This window comes from Leptosomus discolor, chromosome 3 (genome assembly GCF_034619465.1).
Source record: "Leptosomus discolor isolate bLepDis1 chromosome 3, bLepDis1.hap2, whole genome shotgun sequence".
Classification (NCBI taxonomy): Eukaryota; Metazoa; Chordata; class Aves; order Leptosomiformes; family Leptosomidae; genus Leptosomus; species Leptosomus discolor.
The window spans coordinates 25,501,453-25,510,031 of record NC_141393.1 but is presented as its reverse complement, the minus strand read 5'-3'; the positions used below and the strand labels follow the sequence as shown (position 1 = coordinate 25,510,031).

The following is an 8,579-nucleotide window of genomic DNA, read 5'->3' as shown; positions in this document are numbered from 1 at the left end:
ATACCCACGGCCTTCAGAAGGACTTTACAAACCCGTGATCTCTTGTGACAAGGTAGCATTCACCTACATACAGATACTTGGACTGCTGCATTGCTTGGACTCATTTATTGCCATCCATATCCGTATTCAGGCTGGTTAAGAGCCCTTGCTGTTCCAGTTTCATTCTGAGTATTGTACATTACCCTAGGTCCAGCTGGATCTTGACTGTGCTGTTGTAAAAGGTCCCGGCACAGTTGGAGCCCCCAAAGACCAACACCGTGTGCAGGTTATGCTCCTCTTTGTTCTCCTGGTCCGCATCCTGGTGGGCAAGAGTCAGGTCAAGCAATGTGTGGCCAGCTCGGGGCACAGAGCAGAGGTCGTGGTGGATCACTGTGCTCCATGAAAGAGTATCTGAAGTAGAAAGGAGCTATCAATACTGACACGTCCATTCCTAGTGCAAGAGTTGAAACAAACGGACCAGACTAGGTGTTCAGAAACACCGCTGCAGCCCCATAGTCACCTTCAGCTATGGAAACAGGGAGGGAGAGTCACTCACCTAGGTGGAAGACAAAGGCATCCTGCAGGGCTCCCTTGGCATTGCAGCCTCCACTGATCAGAACCTTCTGGTCCGACACAGCTAGAGCTGCGTGAAAACTGTGACCAAAGCAAAGCCAAAAGGTGACTGCAGCAAAACCTGCTGGGGTTGCTCAGTCAGCAATGGGCAGAGGTGGGCAGACTTCAGCAGGAGGCTGGGGGCTTAGGCTGCAGAATGGAAGTTAACTTCTGCTTCTCTTCTGCCCTGACTTGCTGAATTACCCTGAAAGAGCTGTTTGTTTCCCTCCACAAGTCAGGCCATAAGCAAGCCTGAAAAGCACCTCATTATCTCAGGAGCTATACTCTGTGGAGTGAGACAGCAGGCTAGCTGGTCTTTGGTCTGATTTAGGTCATTGCTCTAATGGGCAATAGCATCCCTTTAGGAACAGCATAGACCTGGTACAAGAGTTTCTTCCTCTCTGTGTCTCTGTTATACTCCAGGTACTGCAGAGACCAAAAAGCATGCGTTACAGTTCACTAGCACAAGGCAGAAAACTTCCTTCAGCCTGAAAGGCAGATTCCTGGGGAGGCTACAGGGTCTGTAGCCCCCCACTGCCCACCCTACAGGCACCAGCTAGGACAGCACAGGAATTTCTGGTCCCACAGCAGAGGGGCCATCCACTGCATTTTGGCCAGTGGGACAGAGATGCAACTGGGTCTGATCACAAGAAGTTTAAACCTGGCTTCAAAGAAAAAGGGCAGAGGAAGAAGATAGCTCCTGGGTCTGCAATAGGATCTTACCAACGTGCAGAAGGCTGTCCTGCGAGGAGGGGCACTGGTGTGTACTCCATGAAACCTGACAGCCAGGGGAAAGGCAGATGAAATGTCCAAAAAGCTCAGCCTCATAACTAGACAAAAACTGCCACACTCTGCCACATCAGTAACCTGTATTCTCTGCCATCCAGCTTTTTCCAAAAAAGCAGGCTCTTGTTTTTCCCCATTCCCTCCCCTCTTACCCCAGAAAGGTTTTTTTTTACCCCATAGTTTTCCATCTCCGTTGCCTAGTCGGGAGTTTTTATAACATAAATGCTACCTTCCCATTGAGCATGCCTCATCCCCCAGTCCCTGCCTTAGAATGGACCTTCCCAAGGCATCCACCTGGTACAGCCTTTCTTACCCAGATCCAGGATATGCATGTCACTGAGGTAGAAAGATGTCCTCCGACCGCCAAAAATCAGCAGCTTGTTCTTCAGTAGAGTAGCTGAATGCCTGGACAAAGAAGCAAGTGAACAAAGTATCTTCAGCAACTTCCCAAACCTGACGTTTCAGCCTTGGCTTCTGCTATTGGGCTGCCATAGCTTCAGTCTACACCCACCTCTGCCCCCAGCCACTGCAGCCCAAGAACAGAATCCCATCAGGATTCATGACAGGAGGTACTGAGAGTCACATTGCTCAAACACAGCCCTATCTTAAGGAGCAAATGGTGGAGAACAATCACCCAATATTTAGCAAATTACACTGGGGTGGGAGCAAAGGTGAGCAGACATTTCCTTCTCCATTTTGGAGGGCTGGAATAAGTGCACACCCACCCAAGCCTAGGCAGAGGCTTCTCCCCTTCTGAGATGGGCTGGTACCAAATTTCATGCTCTGGATTAAAGACATACAGCACATTGCTGCAGGGTCCAACTGCCAGTGATGCCTTTTTGGGCAAAGTTCCTCCAAAAACAAAGAGCTCCTTGCGGTAGATAGTTGCACTGTGGTAGGTGAGCGCTGGCATCCTCCCTTTAGCCTGGAAAAGGTTCAACGTACATTTGTTACGAGAAGTGCATTATTTGGTGCATGACCCATAGGAAAGGGTCCCCCATCATACAGCAAATTCAACAAGTCTCAATTTTCACATTACTGGCTCCCTGTCCAGATCTTTGCTACACAGGCTGACAGTGCATCCTTTGTGCACTCTGCACCACCAGAATGCTCTGATGAGAGAAAGAAGTCAACCTCCTACCCCAGTTTCATCAGAAGATGACAGAGAACAGAAAGATATCATCCAGGCTTATCCTGTAAGAGCCATCTTGTGACTTAGCCAGGAAAGAGACAGACAGTCCCTTGCTGACAGGGCCCTCTGCAAGGGCATGACAGGCAACTCTCTCTTTAAGAGCTCAGAGATCTGCTGTGCTCACAGCAGTCCCTGATTTGAGAAGACCAGCTCTTCACCCCAGCATTCAGTGCAGCTCTCAACAGCACCATACAAAACATAGGGCCATTTCCCTCTGCCGCTTGTACAGTACCTCCCACCCATGACCTTGGTCAGACACAGCACTCTGCAGCAACCATTTTTTCACCTTGCTTCATTCATTGTAGGCACAGCCTCTGGTTTCTGCCAAGCTTGTGGCCTTTCAACATAGCCATCTCACATCTGTCACTCCCAACTAAGCAGCTCAGTGGACCTGCAGCAACAGTGACCCAAGACTACTGGAGTAAGGATATGGTCACATCAATTGCCACATTCAGGCAAGACCTGCCACCCCCCCTATGCTTTTGTCTTGGAAGAGCTGCAGTACTTACAGCCACAAGGAGCCATTTCCAGGTGACTGTGTCCAGAATGTAGATGCTGCTGTAGTCTTTGTCCTCCCTTATGCCCCCAAAGATGTAGATACGCTTGGTGTCTGGGTCATAGGTAGCTGTGTGACCATGCAAGCACAATGACATGGTGTTTTGTAGCTGGAAACCCACTGGAAGCCAGCAATCACTTTCTGTGGGAGCAACACCAGACAGATGGTGTGGGAGTTCAAAGATGCCCTTGATTTCTCCAGATTTAAAGAACATGTCACAAAAGCTTTACTCAAGACCTTGCTCCCCTCATCTCCTCCTCTCCTTTGATTCAGGGTTAGAGGGGACCCATGCAGAAATGTTTCTGTGCAAGGAATGAAGAGGAACACCAACTAGGTGGGAAATAGTAAAGTGAAAGAGAGATCAGTGAGGTGCAGAAAGCTGCAAGGCACTGGAATTTTATCTCACACTTCTCCACAAGTCATCGCACACAGACCGCAAACTGCACCATTGCTTTTACCCCTTAAAACTCACACAACTCTTTCCAGAACTTACACCTTAGCTCCTGGAGGGCTCTCATATACAATCCCACTGCTTCTCATGGCACCCTACACTGTCAGCTCAGCCTGGTGACCATGCTAGGAGGCATGACACCTTTGCTCTCCCCTCCCTATGCACAGACCCCTGAGTACCCCCTCCCATCTGCGTAAGTTGTCCTTGAGCCCCACTGCCTCGACTGCCTTTGATAGCCCTAAAGTCCCCACCAATTTCCAGCTTCCAGAGTGCATCCTCGCAGGACTGCTGATCAACACCTTGTCCACCGATCAGAACAGCCGTCCCCAGGTCACTGAGGCACATGGCATGGCACCACCGTGGGCTGGGACTGCCTGGGGAAAGGAGAGCACAGGGCTGTGAGCAGAGTCAGACAAGACACCCACAGCTCCCTTCCCTGCTGGGGAGAGCAAAGCAGCTGAAGGGTCAGAGGGGACAAATGGGAAGGCAAGGGCCCTAAGTCCCTTCCCTCTGGGGTGACAAGAGACATAGCTCCCTGAGGAAGATTTGGGGTACAATTGCTGTACTAGGACAGACACCGCTAGCAGAGGGAGCCAGCAAAGAGTCTGGCTGGATGTAGGACGCATATAGGCTGCCACTTCAGACAGGCTTGGATGCTCCCCATCAATTACCTATCCCCAGAAGGGATATCCCAGTTGTGTAACTCCTTGTGAGGGAGGGCTACCCAGGGACAGCTTGTCAGTGCCTAAGATACAGCAACCAGAAGCCTGGAGCTGCTTCTAGAGATATTCCTCGTACTGCTCTGTTCCTGCTCCTTTCTTCTCTCAGGCTCCCGTGGTTGGCTGAGCAAGCTAAAAAATACTTTTTAATCAAATTCTATTCCACATCTTACCCTTTGTCTCAAAGGGCTATGCACCCAGAGTTGTGCCTGAGATTCAGAAGGGCTACAGAAGTGTACTGGAGAGCCTAACAGTACTGGCAGCACCTATACTGAGGGCAATTGCATGGAGAGGAACAGTATATACACACAACCTACTTGTTATTCTTGATCACTGGGGAGATAAAGGACGAAGCATGAGAGACCTGTCACATTAAAGGGAATGGCATCACCAAGCGGCTGAGAAGACAAACCAGGGTCTAGGAACCAGATCCTCACCTTGCAACTCCTCCACTGCCAGATCTGCAGAGGAAACACAGAGATGGCTCCATAAAGAAAGCAGCCAGCAGGCATACCCTGGAAAGTGCTCAGCTCCACGGTTTAAGAGCCCTTTGGCCTTCCTTCCTCCAACCCGCAGCACAAAGCTACCTCACTGCAACCAACATGGTGCAAGACCAAGAATCCTGAAGAAAGTCTCGTCAGGAGAACTATAGAAGACTGGTAACAGCAGGGCACACTTCCTTTGACTGCCATTGTGTTGTCACCATTGCACTTCCCCTCTCTCACACTGCCTACAGCAAAAGCAACTTTATGATGGAGCTGTATTTCCGTTTGTGAGAAGCAAGCAAAGTCCCAAGAAGTCACTTCACATAGGGACCACTGAGTTATTGTCAAATATTTACACATAAACTTGGTCACATCCTGGAACTGACTTGGAATTCACACTCCAGAAGCTAAAGGTTTTGTTTCCAAACCCCTTGGTAGCTACCTTCTCACTGCTGAAAAGTCAGCACAATTGCACTAATTATACATATATGCCTTTTCATATTCTCTGTACTTTAATAATAACCAATGTCTTCTATGGACCAAGTGGTATGCTGTTAGCAGGGGAACAAATGAACAATGGAGAGGTTACAGAACGTCACAGTAGGTGACTTTTCTGTGCTTCAATTTACTCTTTTGTAAAACAAGGCTAATAATACTTGCCTTCATTTACAAAGCACTTTTACTTGTATGAAGAGTTTTGACACAGAGAATCCCATGTTCTATTTCAGGCCTTTTCCTAACAGGCAAAAAATCATCAAGCAGTTTATCCAGGACTAGGGAGCAGTTCTTGGTATTTCGCAAGCCAAGACAGCCAAGCCTGTCTTGCCTTGGAGGTATACAGAGAAATGGACTGGGAAGATATGGCCCAGCAGCACTGACAGATCACTCAAAGACCTGTAAAATAAACCTAGAAGCTGCCAGAGTTACCTTCTTCATCGAGATCTCTCTCAGATGCTGTGGGTTCAAACAAAACTTTCCTGGGCTTCTTGGGGTGGACAGGACTCTTCCTCCAGGCCTCACTGCATTCCACTTTGCCAGATGGTGGCTTCAGGGCACAGGGTACTGCCAGGGTCCTCAGTGGTGGGTGGATGTCCTTCCTCCCAGGCCTGGATGCTCTGGCAGTCACCTCTGAGCTCTGACTCTTAACCTGTGACAAGAGTCCCAGCCAAATCAGCCCTGAAGAAAAAGACCTGAGGCTACTGTGAGTGACTGTCTATTATCAGGCCAGAGATTAGTTTCACATGGTGACTGTTTTCAGGCTCGTCTTCCCATTGAGACTTAAGGGCCAGCATGCCAACACTATCAGCCACCAAATATATGCTGAGCAATACAGCTACCTGCTGCTGCGTGCCCAGTGGTACGCTTTCAGACTGCTGGCTGTGACCGGCACAGCTGTGCTAGGAGTGACCAGGGTGATTGATCATCCCACCAAGGGCTGTTAAATTTAACCCTTCCAAAGGCATTTCAACAGAAAGTACCACTTTCTTTAGCACAAGTGAATCTTCAGCTCCAAAATTTGCTTAGCCAGGTCTCTTACTAAGAGAGCAGCAGCAAATGTTTCTGCCAGACATCAACTGAGCAGCTATGAGTGAGGGAGAAGATACTAAGGAGAGAGTGAAATAACGAGAGGAAGGCTCCGGGATACACATACCGCAGTAGGATCCTCCAGGTCCTGGCCAAGGGGCGTATCATCTGCTGGGAGCACTGGTGACTGAGTGGTCTTTGGGACAAGGAAGGGGCGAGCAGGTGTACTGCTGGAGACACCTCGGAGCAGCTGCAACAGAAACAGTGACAGTGAGAACAGAAGGACACACCAAGTGCACTGGCCTCCATCCACAAAGGGGGAGCAAAAAGATGTCTCACAAGGGAATAGCCCAGCTTTCATCTCCAGCACCAACAGCACAAAGAAAAGCAAAACCAGGCACTGGGAGATGCTAAATCCAAGGGCTTCAACACAAGGTAAAACAACTGTGTAAGTACCACAGACCCAGGAGAGAGTGGAACAGGAAGTGAACCCCTCTCTGCTGTCTCCTGCGACACATGATATTTTGGCAAAGCTGTGTTTAGTGAATAGGCCTGGAGCATCACAGAGGGTTTAGGCTCAGCACAGACATGCATTAACGGATCCATGTGAGGCAGCTCTGACTTGGAGTAGCAAAGGAAAGGAAAAGGAGACAATGGGAGAGGAAGTTCTGTAGCTCAGAAATGACAACATTTGAGACCCAGGGCAGGAAGGGAGGAGGATGTCGGTTCTTTTACCTGTCCATTGACAGTCAGGACAAGCTTCACAGCATTGCCTTTGTCCATCTCTTTCAACGAAGCCATGAAAATATCTGTCCTCCAGTCACCTTCCCACACCAGAGACCTGCACAGGGGACCACAGGTTTTCAGCCCACAAGTCACACTGACCAAAGAAAAGTTTCTGCTCCCACACTAGCTCCTAACACCCCAAAGCCAAAAGATCCAGCCCTGAAAGAAGGCAAAAGAAAGCCAAAAGCACCACTACAGAGAAACATCATGGTGGAGGACCAGCAGGCTCGAGCAGCTTTCGATGACCCCTGCAGAACCAGGCAGCACCACAGAGCAGAAAGCTTTTCCAGGACACCCCTCCTGACATCCCAGCAGCGCCAGCTCCCACCACGACCTGCGGGTAGGCTCCAGCGTCCCAACACGCTGTGGCACAATGCCCGGAGATACCACCACGTCTGCCACGATGCTTGTGTCCGGGGAGTAACAGCTCCAGTCTCCCAGCCCGAACACCACCAGCTGCTTTGGCAACGGCAGGGGCAGCCAAGCCTGGAAACCCATCTTGCTGGACTGGCTGCAAGGGGAGGGAAGAAAACCGACAGAAAACAGAGGTAATCATCAAGGAGTAAAACGGAAGGTCCAAAAAATAGATGAAAAGATCTGAAAACGTTTACGCCAGGGGAGGGTGAAAGGAGAGGGTTTGTATCATTTAAAGAGGATACTGCACTGGGATGTGATGAAGAAAATAAGCAGTAGCCTGGGAAGGGAGCACAGCCATGAGCTGGGCCAGCAAAGTCGTGTGGGCTGGGGCAGCTCCAGAAAGGAGAGGCAAGGCGAGGCGAGGCGAGGCGAGGCGCGCAGGTCGCGGGGAATCCCAGCCCTGGACAGCATAGGGCCGGGGCTGGGCCGGGCCGGCCCCACCGCTCCCTCTCAGCCCCCAAAGCAGCCGCTACCGCGGCGGGGCTGTCCGTGGCAGGGCCGGGCCGCACCTGCCGAGCCGCCGCGGCGGCTCCCGCAGCGCCCACAGCACGTAGAAGGCGAGGCCGGCCTCCCGGGCGTGCGCCCCCGGCTGCGGCCGGCGGCAGGCGGGCAGCATGGCGGCGGGCGGGTGCAGGGGCCGCGGCGTGCCGCCATTAAGGCCCCGCGGCGCAGCCGCCCGCCATCTGCCGCCCCCGGCCTCCCCGCGCAGGCATCCGCCGGGGCCCGCCCCAGCCGCGCCGCCTTGGTGGGCGTTAGGAGCGGCCGAGAGCGCGGTGCTCCCGCTCAGGGCGCCTCGGCAGCAGGGAGGAGGAGGGGAGAGAGCAGCCGGCAGGTCTGGTCGCCCAAAGCCAGGCCCACCCTCACCTCCGTAATAAATTGCACTCACTGCTGAAGCCCAAGCCACGCGGGGCGGGGTGGTGGTGGGGAATAGCTTGTTTGCCGATTCCTAAATGATGGTATCTGTACACATGTCTTGTAGCTACCATAAAAAGGAGCAGGTGTGAAACTTGCTTCTCTTACTCTGCAGGCAGGGGCTACCACCAAGAGAAGGTAGGATGGCGGCAGATCCTCC

The 8,579-nt window shown here is 51.6% G+C and overlaps 1 protein-coding gene across 2 annotated transcripts; it reads right to left on the bottom strand.

The window, feature by feature from the left end:
* Positions 1–178: 178 nt before the first annotated feature.
* LOC104345520 (uncharacterized) lies at positions 179–8,123 on the bottom strand. 2 transcript variants are annotated; one of them, XM_086463419.1, is made up of 13 exons: positions 8,017–8,123; positions 7,425–7,601; positions 7,040–7,145; positions 6,432–6,554; positions 5,708–5,927; positions 4,733–4,756; positions 3,828–3,950; positions 3,079–3,266; positions 2,103–2,302; positions 1,691–1,782; positions 1,315–1,369; positions 536–633; positions 179–390 (listed from the first exon to the last, which is right to left on the bottom strand). In XM_086463419.1, the coding sequence occupies exons 1-13, from the start codon at positions 8,121–8,123 to the stop codon at positions 179–181; spliced, it is 1,725 nt and encodes a 574-aa protein (XP_086319545.1). The 2 variants fall into 2 exon arrangements, with proteins under 2 accessions (XP_086319545.1, XP_086319546.1); XM_086463420.1 differs by lacking the exon at positions 6,432–6,554.
* Positions 8,124–8,579: the final 456 nt, after the last annotated feature.

Coding starts and splice junctions, on each gene's coding strand:
- LOC104345520 (XM_086463419.1), bottom strand. CDS start 8,123: ATGCTGCCCGCCTGCCGCCGGCCGCAGCCGGGGGCGCACGCCCGGGAG. Junction 7,146..7,424: donor ACGCTGGAGCCTACCCGCAG/GTCGTGGTGGGA, acceptor TCCCCTGTGCAG/GTCTCTGGTGTGGGAAGGTG. Junction 4,757..5,707: donor GAGAGATCTCGATGAAGAAG/GTAACTCTGGCA, acceptor TTTCCTCTGCAG/ATCTGGCAGTGGAGGAGTTG.